Here is a 20,417-nt window from a genome sequence, read left to right on the forward strand (position 1 = left end):
TGCTTGACACATTTTGAGTTTCATTCATCCTGTTTACTTTTCTTGTCCTCTGTAGCAGAACTGAATATTCTCAAATACAGCACACTCCGCTATAACAATGTTTTAAATGAATAAAATGAAATGCATAGGATTAAAAACGAAACCAGCTACATAAAAACACAGTTCTACATTAAATAAGATCTAGTAGCAGAAGGTGTAGTAACTACCTCGATTTCAAGTAGCGATGAACTTATATTGAGTTCTCGCCAACAACTGGAAAGTGATATGAAAACATCTGTGATGTCTATTGCTGACACAGTCACAGGTGCTAATACGCCTGGGATTTGTATTCTCGCATTTAAAATTCGTAATGAAGGAGATGCTAGAGGTCAGTTAGTACTCAGTCTGGAAAGTCTGCGGACTGTCGCCAGAACCCCCGCCGAAGGAGGGCCAGCCCGGGTGGACCTCCCTCTCGCAGATCAACCCGGCCCAGCCCTGCGCCTTCCAGCCCTGGGCGCCCTCCGGGGAGAGAGAGGACACACTTGTAAAAGGAGATGGGGGTAGAATTAGTTGTGAGAGCAAGTAAGCCTTGCTGCGGACAAATGGGTTAAAGGGGTGGCGCCGGCTCCTTCGAAGACCCACTGGCGCGACGCGAGCCCCGCCTCCGCCCGCAGCAGCCGCCCGCCGAGCTCGCGCAGCCGCAGGCGCCGGGGCAGCGCCCCCGCCCCCGCCCCCCGGCCGGCAGGGGGCGCGCGCGCCGGCGGCCCCGCCCCGTGAACGCGGGCGCCGGGGGCGTTCCCGCGGCGGGCCAGGCCTCGGCGAGCTCCCGGGGCGCGGCGGGGGCTGCGCGGCGTTCGGGCGCGTGCACGCGGGGCGGGAGCGGCGGCGGCACGAGGAGGAGGAGGATGGCGGAGTCTTCGGACAAGCTCTACCGGGTCGAGTACGCCAAGAGCGGACGGGCCTCCTGCAAGAAATGCAGCGAGAGCATCCCCAAGGACTCGCTCCGCATGGCCATCATGGTGCAGGTGCGGGGGGGCCGCCTGCTGCGCGGCGGGGCCGGCGCGGGGAGGGCTTGCCCGGAGGAGCGGGCCGGGCCTGCTGCTCCGACCCCGCGCGGGGCCTGCGGGCGCTCGGCTCCTCCTCCCGCGTGGGGCCCACCGGGGGGACCTTCCCGGAAGGTTTTGCTGATCTTGCAGGAAAAGCCCGGGAAGTGCATTCTGCAGCTCGTGGTGCCTTTTGCTTTGTAAAAATAAGGAGCCGCTTCTATCTTCATTTCTGGGGGGGGTGGAGTTCTTGTTTTTTTATTGCCATTCGCCTCAGGGGAAGGAAATGTGTGTGATCTTTGGAAGCTGGTCTGGTTTTGACCTGCCTTGTTCGGGAAGATTTTTGTCCTACATTCATGGTGGCGACTGGCACGTGAGGGTTTTTTTAAAAAAATCTATTTCGGGCTTTTATTTCAACTCCCGCTCACTTTGATTTTTTTTAATTGTGCAAAACCACACAAGTCGATGTCATTTCTGTACAGTGCTTTCACTTTTGGCCTAATGCGTGGTTTAAAATAACGTTTTCCCCAAACTTTCCAGGTTCACAGGCGCATTCTCTTCTTGATGCATTTGCAGCCAGCTGGTTTGAGTGAGAGTGGCTCCCGGATTCCTCATCTGGGCTTCTTGACGGCTTAGGGTCCGCCCCCGGTGTTCGCTGAGGCTTCAGAGTGTCTGGGGGTGTTGGGTGGGCTGTGAGCTCTGTCTGAAGGCCCCTGCCGAGGCTGAGGGGTTTCTGCCCCTCCAGCTTGCTCATGTCTGCCTGAGTAATCTTGGTTCTCACCTGCCCTGCCCTGCCCCCCCCCCCCAACATAAAGCTGTCTATTATCCAAACATGGTGCTCATGGTCAAGGTAATTTGGTTTTCCCTCCCTGCGGTGAGACAGTCCTGTGTTTTAGGAATGCTGGGATCACCTTCGCTGGATTTCCGCTTACGGGGTGGAAGAGAGTGGGTACCAAGTACTCAGGGTATCTCATTTTGTCATGTTTCAAGGACTGAGGCTGCCATCTTGGTATCCTCAGGGCCTACATAGCTCAGTACTTGCACACAGTACTTATGCAGTAAATACGCACTGAGCATGTCTTGGGTTCCAGGCACTGTTCCAAGCACTGTTTGGTGGGAGAGGCACCAAGAGACGCTCTGACCTTGGCAACTTCCAGTTTGGTTAAAGGGAAGATGACTGGTAATACTGTAGAGGAGTGGGTCCCACCTGATGGAGCTGGTGGGAGCTTGATTATAGGAGTCGGTTATTCACAGAAGTGGCAGGAAGTTGAGGACGGAGAAGCAGGCAAGGCGGCCTGCCATTTGAAGAACCATATGTCCCACTAAGCATCTTGCAACTTTACCCTGAATACATGGGCAGCCTGGTCTTAGGAAGCTCCCTCCTACTGCAGGGGGCTCTTAACATGGTGTCTGGGATGGTGGAGAGAACTCCAGGTCTATGAATTTAGGGGAGAAATTTACATCCCTTTGTTCACTAAACTCTAGATACAATTCATTATTTCCTCCAATTATGAATGTAAGCAGCAAAGCAGAGGCCTGTTAGCAGTAAATGATCTTTGTCACCTACAGTAATTACAGATATTTTCATATCACTTTGCATTTGTTGGGGCTTTCCCAAAATATCATTCACGCTCATCACTATTTCAGAATTACAGTAGGTCTTAGAATGGGTGCTAGATCTCTATTTAATGTTTTAAAACTCATGGCTTACTGTATCCCAGTAAGCTTTTTAAATGTTTTGATAAGTATTTCAGTATAATTGATTTCCTTTGTGAGCCTGTGTATTTTATTATGCGTTTTTAAGTGTTACTCCAAGGAAGGGACGTCCATAGGTTTAAATGAAAGAGGACCCAGTTCTATTGGGAAGGACAGACAGAAAACCTAAATACAGCCAGTGTGTAGAGGCAGGAAGGACACAGGAATTGAGAGGAGTGCTGGCTGTGTCTGGGGGAGTCGGGGATGGCCCCATTGAGGAAAAGACTGCTGAACCAGATAAAGTTGGACATTCTGGGCCCTCATTCGGCATACGTGATAGTGAAAGAAATCATTGTTACGAGTAAATACGGTTTTCTGTAATTGTCATCGGAGGTGGAGTTTTAATCCAGAGTCTAATGTTGGTCTTGTATGCTGAGCTGGCGGAGCCGGGAAAGAAAGAAGCCTTTCTTCTCTGTCTTGGCTTTGAATACCTTCTTTTGCATTTCTATGGGAGGCTTGTTCTCTCGGTATCAAATACCTGCTACTTTAGCCGGCCTGCCCTGGGCAGCCTCCAGGGGATGGGCTAGGACTTCTCCTTTAGACTGGGAGGGGGTTGTGGTGGGCCCCTCTGTTCCTCTGTCTTGGAGGGCTTGAGTCCCCCAGTGTGGCCATGTACAGTGCGGTACTGGTCATCCCGCTCTCTGTGGGCTGGATGGGCACTGGTATGGCCTGTTTCACACAGAAGGAAGCAGACAGTGGCTGAGTGAGGACCCTGCTATGTGGTCGATGCTAAGTGTTTGCTGAATCCACAGCCAAAGATTGTGCTGCTTGCTGGAGCTGTGCGGCTGCCAGGTAGTCTTGTGACCTTGGTCTAGTGCTCTTCCTGCCTTAGCATCCTGAGTCCTAAGTTCTAGGGTAAAGCTTTGCTTTGGTCAAGGATTCTTATCTTGAGGGAGATTGGGGGCCCTTACAGGCCCCCAAGCCTGTGCTGTGAGTATGCCTTTGGGCAGCACCCCTCTGGTGCCTGGCATAGCCACATGGTTGGGGACTGTCGACACAGATAATCCATAGTCAGTTTATAAATAAAAATTGGGATGAGTTTATCATGAGCCAAGTTCAAGGACTGTAGCCTGGTGCCTTCCTTTCCCAAGGAAGAAGGGCACCAAAGAAGTGGGGTGTACAGAGTGTTATATACTGTCTTGCAACAAAGAGCATACATCACATGTGACGGGACTATCTCTTTTACCGTTGTCACAAGTTACTTAGCTGGCACAGCAGGTCGGTGGTCAGCAGGTCAGGGGTCACAAGGTGAGCACAGCACATCAGTAATTAATCCTTAGTTTCCAAGGAGAGATGCTTATCTTTAAAGAAATGCCAAGATGAGGCCAGCCCTGTGGCCGAGTGATTAAGTTCACGTGCTCTGCTTCAGTGGCCTGGGGTTTCACTGGTTTGGATCCTGGGCACGGACATGGCACCACTCATCAGGCCACGCTGAGGCAGCATCCCACATAGCATAACCAGAGGCACTCACAACTAGCATATACAGCTATGTACTGGGGGGGCTTTGGGGAGTAGAAGATTAGCAACAGATGTTAGCTCAGGTGCCAGTCTTTAAAAAAAAAAGAAATGCCCATATGGGGGAAGTTACATCCCTATCTTTAAGGGCATCGTTCTAGGCTTTGGGACATTGTAAATGTTTAAAACAGATGTATAATGCATGCTCAACAGACCACATCGGGCCCTTTTGGAAAAACTCCAGTATATCCTGTTGGTTTTTATTGATTTATCGTTTTTCCCCTTTTGATCACTAATCTTTTGATAGATAGCATTGATGATCAAAATATTGTCCCTTGATGCCAGGGTGATTGCTGCCTGCCCTGGGTCCATCATGTCCCTTGGTGCTAGGCTTTTATCTCATTTATTTTCCCAGTTATCCACACTGGGGGGGAAGTAAACAAGCATAGATATACACATATTAACAGGAAGCATTTCATAAGTTATATAATTTTTCAATCAGTTTTCGATCATTGCACAAACATTGTGCGTATGCTTTTACATGACTCCTCATGCTCACATTGTTTACAGTTATAGAACAGGTATAGTAACAGTGACGACAAGTCAATATTTGAAAAGATTAGTTTTATGATGAGTTCTTTGGCATAGTCTTTATCAGAAAAGGAAATTGGTCCAGGATTGTAAGACTGATCGACCATCTCAAGTCACTGAGCAATCATTACTCCAGCCTGTATACCAGTCTTCCAACACTGAGTAAAGAAAATAGTAATTAGTTTGAATATTATGACTAAGACAAGAATAGAAATAGGAATTGCAATCCAGGTCCAAAAAGGAAACCAGTCTCTGAAAGGGGCCGACCAAACAAGTCAAGACTGGGTGTAGAATCACTTAAAATCTTCACCTGCTTTTTCATGTGCTTTAGCAGAGATAACACATTGGACGATTCATCAGATATAAAAACAGCATTCAGTTCAAATGATTGTGTATGTACCATCTTGGGATTAGTTAAAATATCGAAGGCCATTCTATTTTGAAGGACAGCCTTTCTCATTAAAGACATTTCAGTATTTAATGAGGCTATTTCTGCTTGACTGTTGTTAGGGGCTTGTTCAGTAAATTTAGTCAAGGCTTCTATATGTGATATGACGTCTTCTAGCCTCAAGGAACAAATTGAGCCACTTGGTGGCCATACCAGTGGAACACCAAATGAGCCCATCTGGCCTTAAAGAGAAGAAGATTGGCAGCAGGTGTTAGCTCAGGGCGAATCCTTCCCTGCATCCTAGGGAACCTCAGGGTGCAGTGTTTTAGCCGTCCAGACAGTGGCCAAGGCCAGAGGTTTGTCCCACGTAGCTGTTGAGTTTCATTAGGAGCCACCCGATAAATGCCTGGCCTTCAAGACCATTCTGTTCAAACCAGTCACTTTCTTTAAGTATGACAGTATTCTGAAAACCTTAAATGGAACAATTATAAAATACATGTATGATTTAAGCATTACAAAGGTTTAAATGAGGAGATAGAAAGTTGGGAATACAGGCCTGGTCCGGAGTCTTAGGACAGCTGTCTACAACAGATGCCGTGTTCTCGTCCTGGTTTGGAGATATTTACATTAATCAGTTGAAGTCTGGTGTCGGAAAAAGGAACTGAAACCCACTCAGGTAGTGAAGCCTTTTTTTTTTCAAATGAGAAATGTGAATCCATGAGTCTGTGCCTTTTGATTCTGCAGCACGTGAATTGGTTAAAAGTACCTGATAGGGTCCTTTCCGACAGGGCTGCAAAGAGTCTTTTATCTAATGTCTTTTCTTTTCTTTTTTTTTTTATTTTAAAGAAAGACAGCAGTTTGTTTTTTTTTAAAGATTGGCACGTGGGCTAACAACTGTTGCCAATCTTCCCCCCCTACCCACCCGCCCCCCCCGCCCAAAGATTGGCACCTGGCCTAACAACTGTTGCTGATCTTTTTTTTTTTTTCTGCTTTATCTCCCCAAACCGCCCCCCGTACACAGTTGTATATCTTAGTTGCACATCCTTCTAGTTGTGGGATGTGGGACGCTGCCTCAACGTGGCCTGACGAGTGGTGCCATGTCCCCGCCCAGGATCCGAAGCCTGGGCTGCCGCAGTGGGGTGCCGAACTTAACCACTGTGCCATGGAACCAGCCCCTCTAATGTCTTTTCTAATAAAATCTCGAGATCAGAGTCCCTGATCTTAAAGGTCGTCTTCTCCCGTGAGCTCACTGTGAAAAGAATCGGCTACCAACGTCTCATTTCTTTCAAGTGTCTCAATGAGACCTTGACAATAATTAAGAGATCTCCTTTAAGCAACATTGGTTCAAAACATTCTTTCGTCTAATTGCGTAGGCTGTCCAGTTATCGTCTTGAAAGGGGCAGCCGATGATTACCAAAGGACGTAGATCTAAGCTGGAGGAGCACTACAGAAGAACTTTTCGCTGTGAGAGGTTAAATCTTCTGAAAGCTTTGCCAATTGAGTTATGATTGTGCCATTAGTTAAAATGTATTATTGGCCAAATGTCACAAATAGATAGAATTTTTTGTCTGGTGAAATGAATTTGCTGGTCTCTGTGTAACCCTGTAGGAAATCCCCAAACAGGAATTGCCCTTTCCAATAATAATTTACCTAAAGCCGTTGCTCTTCTGCAAGGAAAGGCCTTAACCCAATGTGAGACCATACAGATCATTACAAGATGTATTTATCCTTGAGATGGTGGCATTTAATCAAAGTCCAATTGCAGTGCCTCAGAGGGTCCCTGGAAGAGGAAAGTGGCCTCGTGACTCATGAAATAGTTTCCTTGGATTCTATTTTGGGCTTATAGCACAGTGAATATAGGCTTTATGAGCCACTGTGGGAGAAAGTTTCCTAAAGTATTGTTTTCCCCGAAAATCATCATATCAGATACCCAGTGGGTTAAGTGGTGCATAAGCTGGAGCAGTGGCAATTGTGCTCCAGTAGACACTATGGGTTTTGTTTTTGTTTTGGGTTTTTGTCGGGCCGGGGGAGGTTGCTCAGGAAGATTCACCCTGAGCTAACATCTGTTAGCGGTCTTCTTCTGTTTTGTTCGTGGGTCACCTCCACAGCATGGCCACTGATGAGCAGTAGGTCTGGGCTGCTGAAGTGGAGCATGCTGAACTCAACCCACAGGCGACGGGGCTGACCCCACTATGTTTTTTTTTTATTGGGCCTGAGCCACATCTGCATGGTGGTGTCAAAAATTCCCCCTTTTGTTGCTGCCTTCGTTTCTCCTCTTCTGTGGCAATTTCTTGAGTCTGTAGGAGGAAATCTTTTTCTGGGTTGACAGAGTTAATAGAAAGTGGGCGTTCTCGAGGCTGGACAGCGTATTCAGCTTGATAATGTCCTTGCTTATCATTTAAGACCCATCTGTAAACCAAAGTAGACAACAGAATGCAGTCGTGGTGTTACCAATTTTACCTCCCTCTGACGGGACTCCAGCCCACATTTGGGGGAGCTCTGGGGAAGGGCCCATGGGTGGGCTCAGGCCCACAATCCGTCCCTTCACCGGAGGGTTCTTTTCTGTTCAGTGTCATTGATTTGAAATGAAACTGAAGCTGAGCGTGCAATGGCACAAGCTTTTAATCAATGGCCAAAGAGTGGAGCCATGGGAACTATGTTCTCAAAGCAGCTTCTCAGCTCTTAGGGCAAGTAAGCAGCTGTTATAAGAGGCTGAGGTAATGAAGGGGAGGAGTATTCATGGTATTCGGGGAGCAGGGTGGGCTTTCTGGGGGAACAAGGGTGCCACCTCTGTTCTTTCCTTGATTGTGTCCTGCCGTTGCCATGGCGCTGGGGGGTGTGTTATGTAGCATGGTAACATATTACAGTGAGCATATGATGAGCTGCAGGTCTGTGTCAGGTCAAGTCAGACTGCCATGTTTTGCCTGCAACCAGTTGTAACTGGTTTCAACCATCTGTCTCAGCCATCTCCTTCCTCGTATTTTCCTGTAAGCTAAAGAGAATGGTTAGACTTCTGAGCAAGGTTGTGGTTAATGTCTTATGGGAGACAGTAGTCATTTTCCTCCTGTGGTGCTGGAAGCAGGGTAGCAGGGTTAAGATGGTGAATAATATTTACCTATGCACTAGAACCTAAGAAGGTTTGTCACCATTTACTTGACACAGCTTCCCATGCAATTTAGCATACCAAACAAGCCTAATTCGTATCTCCCTCTTTATAGAAAGAGAGAACAGATCTCTTTAAGAAGTCCCAGGGGTCCTCTGAAAATGCTCAGAGAAATTTTCAAGTCAAAAGAAAGACTTCACTTTGGATATGAATATTGGGGAGTTTGTCAGAAGTATGAAAAGGTTTTAAAACACTTGGTCAAACAAGATCAAGTGCATGCTGATCTCTTGTCACTGTGAAACAATGGTTGCTGTGAAACAATGCATAGTTACCATTTAACCAAAGTGAGACTCACTCAAAAGTAGGGAAATCTTTTTATAATCTCTTTATCAAGAGCAGACTACAAGTCCAGGAAAGTTATCCTTTTAAGAAAGAAAAAATCAAGTTCTAATTTTCGTACCAGCTTTTGATATTAAAACTTACTCGGATAAATAACCTTAGCCAATTTGACCATGAATCACATATGTTAATTAGAATTTTTAACCTTTATAGACCTTAATTTTTTAGTGGAAGCTAAGAAATAAGCAATTACAAACTGTCTTCTACATTAGCATCCTGTGACTTGGCAAATTTAGAAATACCTTTCTATAGTTTCTAGAAACATGCTACTTCATAGTATGATTTTTGAATAAAATAAAGATATTTTTACTAGTGGACCCAAACATCTTTTGGTTTTTCTGTAATAAGTCAAAAATAGATAAACCTATATTTAGTGATTAACATCTAATATTTTATCTTATTGGGAAGTGATTTAGGTACTCAGTAAATTTTATCGTTTAATTCAAGTAGCAAAACTCTAAGGTTTCAAGTTACCAAAGGGTTTTGAAATTATTTTAAGTACGTACACCATAACATATAATTATTGTTAAAAAGTTCACCCAACACTCTTCTCTTTTTCACACCTATTTAAGTTACTTGTTTCCATACTGATAACTCTGAAAACATGTTTATTTTAATCAAACCAGCAAACTTAAATAAGCTTTCACTTTTCAGAATTGTTTGATATCATGTTAGCTTGAAAGGCATTTGGGTTAGTTTCCATTACATTTATAAAAGTGCTTATTTTAAGCCTATTAAATAGCGCTCTTTAGGAGTTACACCATCCGTAGGTGAGATATCACACACAGACAGAGCATCCACAGACATATGTGCACGGAGACTCCACAGCTATTGTTTTAAAATTCTGTCATGAATCAGGTACGGTAATACAAAGTTCCGTAGTCACAAAAGAATGATTGAATCCAAATTTTGTTTTAAGCTTTTTCTACTAACATTTGCAGAGAAAACACTCAAGGTGCTAGATTTTGGACGACGGTGCTCTTAGGGCCATTTTTCTTTTTTTTCTTCAGTCTTAGGAATCTGTGATGGTCTAGATAGCAGTTCCCAGAGAGGTGAGGCAGTAAGCCTTTTTGAGATAAAGGAAATGGGTGGGATCTGAACTGCCTTTCGAGCGGCTTTCCACTTTGGCAAAGGTTTGTAAGTCCAAGACAGTTGCTCTTAATTTCCCAGAAATTTGGGTTGTAACTTAAATGATCTTATAGATCAATACACCTGTCCACCTACATCACCCTAATTTACTTCTTTTCCTCTGGGTGTTTAGTTTTGTTTTAACTTAGGGAAGAAGACCTAAAAATTCTTCTCGAGCTCTGAATATCAGCTTCTTGTTTGGCTGAATTTCTGGTCATAAGGTCCTAAATGCTTTCATATCCTTCTCAGGTTTCATCCAGGACAAACAGTAGCTACCTGGCAGTATTGAATAATTCCAGTAATTGTTAATGTAGCAGTTTCCCAGAAAGTCTTTCAGAGTCACATTAACTCTGGGAGTAGATTATGGGGGTGTCTTAAAGCCATGGCCTAATATAGTTTCCTTTAGGTACCTTTCATAACTTAATTTTCTATTAACTTTTTGCAACAAAACTTTCAATAAGGTTATTTTGGAATTTTGAAGTCTTTGTTTGTAAGTGCCCTTCTTAAATGATGTTATCTAATTGGAACATTCCTTCTGATGGCCTACGTAATTCTCCTGAGGCCGGTGGCAGTTTGGTAAGACCCATTCCACTAATGCAGTGCAACCCACATTTCTGTCTGACATCTCTGACCACAAAATGGGGTATAACCACATTTTTGTCTGACTGTATTTTGGGGCCCCAAACTGACGATTATTAAGCCAAGCCCTCAGGACACGAAATAAGCTTAGTAAGTTATTTTTGGGTTTTTTGCTATTCTTTCTAAATATTTACAGCTTCCAGAACCTTTAGTTTGAGCCATTGTGGCAGAAGTTGGTGAGCTTGACTTTTTAAAAAATTTCTCTATTACCTGGCTTAAAAAGGAGCCCCATGGTGGCCAGTGCGATTTTAAATTATCCTGGGTTATCTTGCCAGCCATTTATAGCTATCCCCATTTCGTTAAGCACTTGCAAGTCTCAGCATGAAGCTGGCCGGAGTTCTGAGGGGAGGCTGCCCATTCGGGAACTTGTCAGCTATTAGAAGCTCAATTTCCTGCTTTTAGGATCATTTTGCTATAAAGTCTGAACAATTTCTAGGGACAGTGTAGTGGGTCAGAAACGTGCTGTTTGTGAGCGTTACTCCCTAAAGAAAGGTTGTAAGCACTCTCTTTTGTGCCTTAGTTTCTCCTGCCGGCTGTCTAAAACTACTGTATGGGCTTGGAGCTTGTGGGCAGCCAGCCCTCTTATGCGTGTCCCTGGACAAGCAGTCACTTACTTAAAGTGAAAGATCACGATGGAATTCCCTCTGGGATGGTTGCACATCTGAACCTCAGACACTTCCGCTGGGTTCTCAATCACCTGAGAAGGCCTTACGGCTGGGAGGAGCAGTGTCCCTTCTCTCTGGAGCTGAGCAGGTTCAGACTCTGATTTCTCTATCAAGCAGTTCATTCAGGCTTTGTAAACACAGTTGTTTCCAATTTAAAGGCAAATTTAAAAGGTCAGCCTGCCCCATTCACTCCCAAGTTTCCCCTAGGATCCCCTGGCCTAGGAAGTTCCCCTAGGTTCCTCTTACCTAGGAGATGTACCTGTACCCCCTTAATACAGTTAGTCTTAAGGCTTGAAAGAACTCATATAAACTTTGGACAATCGACTTAAAATGAGGAGGTCCAGGTTTCAGGAGAACTCACCAGCATTGCCTGAAGAATGCAGTGATCTGGGGGTGCTCGTGAGCCCCTGTGGGTACTGAACACCGGTTCATTGCAGATTTACCGTAGTCTGAAATCCTGCCAACTGCACCAAGAAATCTCAGTGCAAATAATCCATAGTCAACCTATAAATCAAAATTGGGGTGAGTTTATCATGAGCCAAGTTTGAGGACTGTAGCCTGGGACCTTCCTTTCGAAACCAAGGAAGGAAGGACACCAAAGAAGTGGGGTGAACAGAGTGGTTATATAGCACCTTGGAGCAAAGAGCATACATCACATATGACTGGTCTCTCTCTCTTACTACTGTCATGAGATGCTTAGCTGGCACAGCAGGTCAGTGGTCACAAGGTGAGCACATAGGTGGGTAATTAATTCTTAGTTTCCAGGAAGAGATGCTTATTCTTGAAGAAATGCTGATAATGGGGGCAAGTTATGTTCCTATCTTTAAGGAACATCATTCTTGTCTTGGGATATAGTAAATGTTTAAGGCCGAGGTACAGTGCATGCTCAACAGGCCACGTCAGGCCTTTTTGGAAAAACAAGGTCAGGCCGAATTAGTTTTATCCCAGATGGCTTCCTCATATACTTCAATGTGTATCCTTTTGCTTTTCACCGATTTGTCAGGACACAGCACCCAGACCGAGGTTTAAGGAGCAGGTGTGGGGCCCTGGCAGAGCCAGGAGGAAGTACCATGACCATGAGTTTCAGTGTGAGGCAAAGCCACTGAGCCATGTGCCCTCATTTGCATGAATGTTGTAGGACAGGTAGACAAGGGGTGCCAAGGCAGGAAGAGCCAGATCAGGGCCGCTGCAGATGATGTCACAAGACAGCTGGATGCCTAAGGATGTGTTGGCTGCCTTGGTGAAAGTCTGAGAGCCAGAACACGAGTCCACTCTGAAATGCCGTTTGTTGTCTGGTTTGGGGGGGACCATCTTGTCCACAGCAGGAATACCCCCATCCTTCATTTCTTCCCTCCACAGACACTTGGAGGGCCCTCTGTGAGCAGGCACTGCTGGGTGCTGGCAAGACCAGCATTGCGCGCCTCGGGGATGACCCTGTGCAGGATACAGCCATTGATCAAATAATCACCTAGATGGGTCATTCTTACCTGGGGCACCTGAGGAAGTGCTGTGTGCTCTGTGTAGGGCTGGGGAGCGGAGGGAACAGCTGCTGCTGCTGAAAGCCCAGGCTGCTTGGTGCTGAGTTGTCCTGGCAGAGCCCCAGCCCTAACCTTACAATTTAATGTGTTGAATCCAGAGAGAGGCCTCCCACGTAGTAGGGGAGGGCAAGTTGGGAGACGTCACTGGTTTTTCAGAATATTTCCCCTGTCCTCCATCCTAAAAGTTACATATAGTATTTATTTTAATGCTGTTGTAGTATTTTTATTCCATCTGCGTGACATTGAGGTTTATGTTCTATAAAAGCAGACGTTTGGGGCCTCTCTTGCTTCAGTCAGAACCGGTTGTGTATTTTTAAGCAGCACTTCCTGCTGAGCAATGTAGTGGAAAGAACTGCGGTGTCGGGTTCAAGTGGGGGCTGAGTCACTTGCTGCCTGGGTGACCCCCTCTCCTTTAGGCTTCTGTAAAATAGGGGTGCCGGCTCCCCCCAAGAGGCAGTTGTTGGGTTACACATGATGGCTTGTGAAGGGCGCTAGGGACCCAGTAAATGCCAGTGTTCGTTCCACTCCTAGTCACTGTCACCGTCCACTCTAAAGCCAGACAGTGCTGGTGCCTGGGTGCCTGGGAGCACGAGCCTGGCACCATCACAATGGAATGGATGCTGTCAGAGCGGTACCTCCTGAGTGTGAAGCAGTGAAGAGGGGGGAAGACGATTCCTGTGCTCTCTGCGTCCTTCTGGTTGGTGTAAGTTAAATTGACGTGAGACAGAATAATGGAGAAAATCAAACAAAGCTTAATAACATGTATACATGGGGAAACCCAGGAGAACCGAGTAACTCGTCAAAATGGCCAAAGCCACCACCTTGAATACCATCTTCAGCTAAAAACAGAGGAGGAAGTTGGGGGTAGTGGTTTGGGACTTCACAGGGGAGAAAGGCAATTCATGTGGAGATGGAAAAGCAAGTGTTTGATAAACAAATGTTTGCTGGGCCATCTGTAGACAACGACCAGAGAGAGAGAGAGAACTTGGATAAAAATGGGCTTAGCGAGGATCCTACCCCATCTGTCATGCCCAGAGATATCTATGGCCATGGCCTGTCAGGCCTTCTGTCTTCAAGTTTTTTTCTTTTAGGCAGTTAGGGGGAAAGGTCAAAGTTTCTTTCAGAATCTTTTGTCCTTAAAAATAATCAAGCCAGGGGCTGGCCCCGTGGCCGAGTGGTTAAGTTCGCCCACTCCACTGCCGGCGGCCCAGTGTTTCGTTGGTTCAAATCCTGGGCGCAGACATGACACTGCTCATCAAACCACGCTGAGGTGGCGTCCCACATGCCACAACTAGAAGGACCCACAACGAAGAATATACAACTATGTACTGGGTGGCTTTGGGGAGAAAAAGGCAAAAATAAAATCTTTAAAAAATAATAATAATCAAGCCAAAGAGACACATATTGGGGTGGCCAAGTCTGATCCCCCACAGTAGCAAAGGAAAGGAAAGACCCACCGTGAGAGGGGAACCACCACATGGCTGGACTTCCCGGTTTCTGTTCCGGGAAATGGCACTCCCTGAAGGCCCCGGGGACTCTGTCATCGGCCCTCTGTGGCCTGCCTCCCGGAACCCATTCTCTTTCCTTCTTCCTCATAGAAGTTAATTCATTCCACTCACATCTGTGTGGCTGCTGCCAGCCTGGCACTTTCTTCTGACACATTTTCTCTGCCTTGCTCATTCTCTGAGGCTCATCCCTCATTCTTCTAACTGCAAAGGCCCTTCAGAGCCCTTTCTGGGCCACATGGGCCCTGCGAGTCCAGGCCTCATGGGGACAGTGGTCTGGCCTATCCCAGATTGAGACACAGACGTGTGTCTTCTGTGCGTTTCACCATGCTGTGAGGTAGTTCATGTCACTGAAATGTCGTAGCGTGTGGGTACAAGGTACGTGGGGCAGATGCTGTTCAAAGACACCACTGTTCCCATGGGTGTTCCGTGTCCCAAGAGAGGGGACGGCAACAGCAGGCAGCAGCTTTCTGAGATGTGGAGGAAGATCTGAGGAAAAATGCGGACCAGGGTGGTGTTTCTCAGCCGTGTGCAGCTTTCGCTTGCGAGGTGAAGGACCTAGGCGAGGCTGTCCTCTGTCTACAGATGCGAAAACAAGGGTTTAATGTGTTCAGCTGCAGAGGGCTGGGCTCGGGGCCAAGGTGGAGGCTTCCTGTTCATTTACCTCCTTCTGATTCCCGTCCTTCTAGTCGCCCATGTTCGATGGAAAAGTCCCACACTGGTACCACTTCTCCTGCTTCTGGAAGGTCGGCCACTCCATCCGGCACCCTGACGTTGAGGTGGATGGGTTCTCGGAGCTGAGGTGGGACGACCAGCAGAAGGTGAAGAAAACTGCAGAGGCCGGAGGCGTGGCAGGTGCGTACAGACCAGGGAGGCAGCAGGTGTTGCCCCCCAACCACGGAGCTTCCAGGGGGCCCTTTTCTAAGAGAGCAAAGAAAAAGTCCTTCAGCTTCCCCCCACCCCATTTCACACGTGCATACAAAGAACAAGGGGCACCTCATTGACCCAGCGTTGTCATGTTGCAGGATGTTCTGTTTTTCCAGATGCTTGAAATGTAGCCTTTAAATTTGTTGCTGTTGTTTTTGTTTCTAACAGACTATTTTTTAGAGCAGTTTTAGGTTCACCTCAAAATTAAGCAGAAGGTACAGAGAGTTCTCATAAACACCTACCCCCACCGGCACAGCCTCCCCGGCCAGAATGTTAACATTTGTTACAGTCTGTGAACTGGCATTGACATATCATCATCATCGCCGAGTCCATAGTTTACCGTAGGGTTCCCTCCATTTTATGGGTTTGGACAATGTATAAGGATATACATCCCTCATTATAGTATATACAGAGTAATCTCACTGCCCTGGAAGTCTTCTGTGTTTTGCCTGTCCATCCCCCCCTGTAAGCCTCACAACCACTCATCTGTTTGCCGTCTCCCTAGTTTCGCCTTTTCCAGAATGTCATACAGTTGGAATCATATGTAGAATGTCCAATAGTTGGAACACACAGTATGTGGCCTTTTCAGGCTGGCTTCTTTGACTTAGTCATACATTTAAGGTACGTCCATGTCTTTTCGTGGCTTGATAGCTCGTTTACTTTTAGCTCCGAGTAGTATGCCATTGTCTGGATGGACCACAATTTATTTATCCGTTCATCTGCTTAGGGCATCTTGATTATGTCCAAGTGTTGGTAATGACAAAGCTGCTGTAAACATCCATGTGCAGGTTTCTGTGTGGACGTCTGTTTTCAGCTCATTTGGGTGAATACCAAGGAGCCTGCTTGCTGGATTGTATGGGAAGAGTGTGTTTAGTTTGGTAAGAAACCGCCAAAGTGTCTTCCAAAGTGAGTGTACCATTTTGCATTCCCACCGGCGATGAGAGTTCCTGTGGCTCCAGGTCCTTGCCGGAACCTCTGGTGGTCTCAGTGTTTTAGATTTTGGTCGTTCACATAGGTGTGTAGTGGTATTTTGTTATTGTTTTAATTTGCAGTTCCCTGATGCCGTATAATGTTGAGTATCTTTTCCTGTGCTTATTTGCCGTCTGTGTATCTTCTTTGCTGAGAAGTCTGTTCAGAAATTATGCTTATTTTTCGTTCATTTTCTTGTTGTTGAGTTTTAAGAATTCTTTGTATATTTTGGATAGCAGTCCTTTTTTTTTCAAGATTTTATTTTTTTCCTTTTTTTCCCCAAAGCCCCCAGGTACATAGTTGTATATTCTTCATTGTGGGTCCTTCAAGTTGTGGCATGTGGGACGCTGCCTCAGCGTGGTTTGATGAGCAGCGCCATGTCCACGCCCAGGATTCGAACCAACGAAACTCTGGGCCGCCTGCAGTGGAGTGCGAGAACTTAATCACTCGGCCACGGGGCCAGCCCCAAGCAGTCCTTTTTCAGATATGTCTTTTGCAAATATTTTCTCGCAGCCTGGCTTGACTTCTTTCTTATTCTCTTGACACTGTCTTTTACAGAGCAGAAGTTCTCAATTTTAATGATAAAGTCCAGCTTAACCGTTGTTTCTTTCATGGATTGTGTCTTTGCTGGTGTATCTAAAAAGTCCTCGCCATGCACAAGGCCGTTTAGATTTCCTCCTCTGTCACATTTGAGGAGTTTTATAGCTTTGTGTTTTACATTTCAGGCTGTGATCCATTTGAGTTAATCTTTGTGAAGAGTATAAAGTCTGTGTCTGGATTAATTATTTTGAATGCAGGTATCCCGTTGTTCCCGCACCGCCTGCTAAAAGGGCTGTCTTTGCTCCATTGTATTGCGTTTGCTCCTTTGTCAGACGTCAGTTCACCGTTACTTGCGTGGGTGTGTTTCTGGGCTCTGCTCTGGCCTGTGCATCACTTTGTCTAGTTCGCCAGAACTACGCTGTCTTCGTTACTGCAGCTTTACAGGAAGTGTTAAAGCCAGGTAGTGTCAGTCTTCTGACTGTTCTTCCCTTTCAACGCCGTTGTGTGTTCTGGGTCTTTTGTCTCTATGTAAACTTTATAGTCAGGTTGTTGAGACCACAAACTTAACCTGTTGGGATTTTTTTAAATTTTAAAGAGTCAATTTTTCATCACTTTTTGAAGATCTTCCGAGACTGCGTTCTCATTTCTCTGCTTCCTAAACTGACCCCGTTTCGCCTGTGCTTGTGACTCTAGTGGATGGGAATGCCAGCCGTCCTTGCCCACGGAGCTGTTCGTGCCTGTGCCCAACTGTTTTCTCTGTCCCTCTTGCAACTGTCAGTATGTTTGTCTCCAGTTGCTTCTGATCTGCTGGAAACTGAGAGATCAGTGACACAGCTCAGAATTGTGAATAAAGATAATAGTAAATTTGCCAAGAAAGGGTGTGGAGAGACAGTATGTCAGTTTTAGCAGAGAACAGATGTAACAGAAATTTTTCTTGGTCTGTGGTTGTTTTCTCTTTTGTGTTCAGTACAGTGGAAGTTATCTGTTAAGGGACTTAGATATGTTATATCTAGTTATAATTTATATGTCTCAAATTATATGATTTTTATAATATGAAAAGGCATAGTAATTTTGCTGTAAATGCATTTCTTCTGTGAAACCATCATAAATCATAGTTAAGATCCTACCTACTAATTTTCCAGAGATTTTTCGTCCAAAGAGCCTAACAATGTATTTAGACATTCAGAAAGTTTAAGTCATCCCAGATCCTGTGATTCAGAGACAACTATCATTGACATTGTGGGGTGTCTCCCTAGAAAATTTTCTATTCAGATAGTGATTTGTGTGTGTTTATTATGTTTTTTCTTTCCTGCAGAAATGGGATCTTACCCTTAGTATTACTTTTTTTAAAAGCTCAGTCACTTTTTCTGTGGTCGGATATACAGAACACAATATTTAACTTCTTAACCATTTTTAAGTGTACATTTTAATAGTATTAAATAGATTCACTTTGCTGTGCAACCATCACCACCGTCCATCTCTAGAACCTTTTCATCTTCCCAAACTGAGACTCTATGCACATTACACGATAACTCCCCATTTCTCTTCCCCCGGTCCCTGGTAACCACTGTTATTTCTGTCTCTATGGTTATGACTACGCCAGGTACCTCATGTATGTGGAATCATATAGTATGTGCTTTTTTGTGTCTGACTTATTTCACTCAGTGTAGTGTTTTCAAGGTTCATCCATGTTGTAGCACATGTCAGAATTTCCTTTTTGAGGCTTTATCCCTCGTATGGATATACTGTATTTTGTTTGTTTATTCATCCATCGATGGACATTTGGGTGGTTTCTACCTTACGGCAGTTGTGAATAACGCTCCTCTGAACATTGGTGTGCAGCTATCTGTTCCAGACCCTGCTTTCTCTTCTCTTATGTATTCCCGGAAGTGGAGTTGCTGCATTGTATAGTAATTCTGTGTTTAATTTTTTTGTGTGTGTAACCACCATACTGTTTTCCACAGCAGCTGCACCATTTATATCCCCACCAGCAACACACAGGGTTCCGATTTCTCCACGTCCTCACCAACACTTTTGTTTTCTGGATTTTGTTTGTTTGTTTGTTGTTGTTTGGGTTTTTTGTTTGTTTTTTTATAATACCCATCTTAATGGTGTCAAGTAGTATCTCATTGTGGTTTTGATTTGCATTTCCCCAATGATTAGTGATGTTTGCCTGTGTGTTATACTTTACAGCTTAATATTTACTCTCTGCGTGTTAAAAGATATGCATTTCCATCATATTTTAAAGGTATGTAGTATTCATTTATTGAGGTCTTGCTAAATTTTGTGCATCACTGAAGCATTTGACGTGTTAATTTCGTCGAATTCTTCCAGCCCTTTATCAGTTTGTACAGATGAGGAACTGAGGCACTGAGAGGTTGGGGAACTGGGCCAAGGTCATAGTGGTGGTAAATGAGCCAGGATTCAAATCCACACTGTGTTCCTTTTGAGCCTGGACTTTCAACCACTTAGCTATATTACTGATGAAGCTCCTGCAAACTTCTTGTACCTCCCGGGCACCTGTCCAGTTATTTCCTTGATTCCAAGAAGTGGAATTAATGGTCAAGGAGGTGAGCTGTTTTAAGGCCTTCTGTGTGTGTGTCAAATTGCCTTTCAGAAAGGTCACGTCAGTTATTCCTGTACCAACAATGTGTAATATACCCCTTTCTCCACTTTCATGTCATTCCTAAGTGTTTGTATTCCTTTTAGTTTTGCTCCTAGTGAGGTGGAACATTTTGTTGGGTGTCTATTAGTCATCTGTATTACTTTGATAGTTGTGTGTGTCCTTGCCTCATTTTCCTTTTGGGGTATTTTGTCTTTTTCTTAATGAAATGTGAAAGATGCTAATTCTTTGTCATCTTTGCAAATATTTTTCCCAGTTTGACATTTTTCTTTTATATTTGTTTATGGTATGTTTTGTCACATGGAAGCTTCACTGACTAGAGGTTCTGTAGTCTTCTCATTTATACTGTCTGTTTTTGGTATTTTAAAATCTTTCATCTGGAATTTTTTAAATAATTTGCATACAGTTATATGCACAAACTTTAAGTATACCGTTCCATGAGTTTTGACAAACGCATGTACACGTCTAACGTACACCCTGACAAGTTATAGAGCATTTCTGTCGCCCCAGGAAGTTCCCTTTGGCCCTTTCCCAGCCATCGTTCCCCACCCAGGTCACCACTGTTCCAGTTTCTACCTCCCATTGATTAATTTTGTGTGATTTAGAATTTCAAAAAAAAAAGGAATAGTCTGTAGTTCCCTCATAAGCACCATGTCTGGAGACTCATCCAGGTTGTGTTCTGTGTTGTCAGTTCTTTTTTATTGCTGTGGGGTAGTCCTTTGAATATTTCAGTTTGTTTATCTAGTCTCCTGTTGGTAACTTTTGGGTTGTTGCCAGTTTGGGGATATTAACAAATACATTTATGTGCAAGTCTCTATATAGACCTGTGCTTTGGGTTCTCTTGGGTAACTATCTAAGAATGGAGTGACAGATCATGTAGTCCGTGTCTGTTCAGCTTTTTAATGAAACTGCCAAATCTTTCCAAAGTGGCTGTACCATTTTACATTCCCACCAAAGGTGTATGAGAGTTTCAGTTCCCCCATAGCCTTGCCAGCACTTGGTATAGTCATTCTATTGTTTTGTTTTGGTTTTGGTTTTGTTTCGTTTTTGAGGAAGATTAGCCCTGAGCTAACATCTGCCACCAATCCTCCTCTTTTTTGCTGAGGAAGATTGTCGCCGAGCTGATGTCTGTGCCCATCTTCTTCTACCTTACATGTGGAACACCTGTCA

At 44.9% G+C, this 20,417-nt stretch overlaps 1 protein-coding gene across 1 annotated transcript in view; it reads left to right on the forward strand.

Annotated features, from left to right (window-relative positions):
* The first annotated feature begins 734 nt into the window (after nt 1-734).
* Nucleotides 735-20,417, forward strand: part of PARP1 (poly(ADP-ribose) polymerase 1) — a 52,908-nt gene continuing 33,225 nt past the window's right edge. The window contains exons 1-2 of the mRNA XM_023632678.2: nt 735-1,004; nt 14,878-15,043. Of these exons, the coding sequence (XP_023488446.2) occupies nt 885-1,004; nt 14,878-15,043 (286 nt within the window). The 5' untranslated portion in view covers nt 735-884. The remainder of the gene's footprint in view (nt 1,005-14,877; nt 15,044-20,417) is intronic.

Source organism: Equus caballus, chromosome 30, assembly GCF_041296265.1.
Source record: "Equus caballus isolate H_3958 breed thoroughbred chromosome 30, TB-T2T, whole genome shotgun sequence".
NCBI lineage: Eukaryota > Metazoa > Chordata > Mammalia > Perissodactyla > Equidae > Equus > Equus caballus.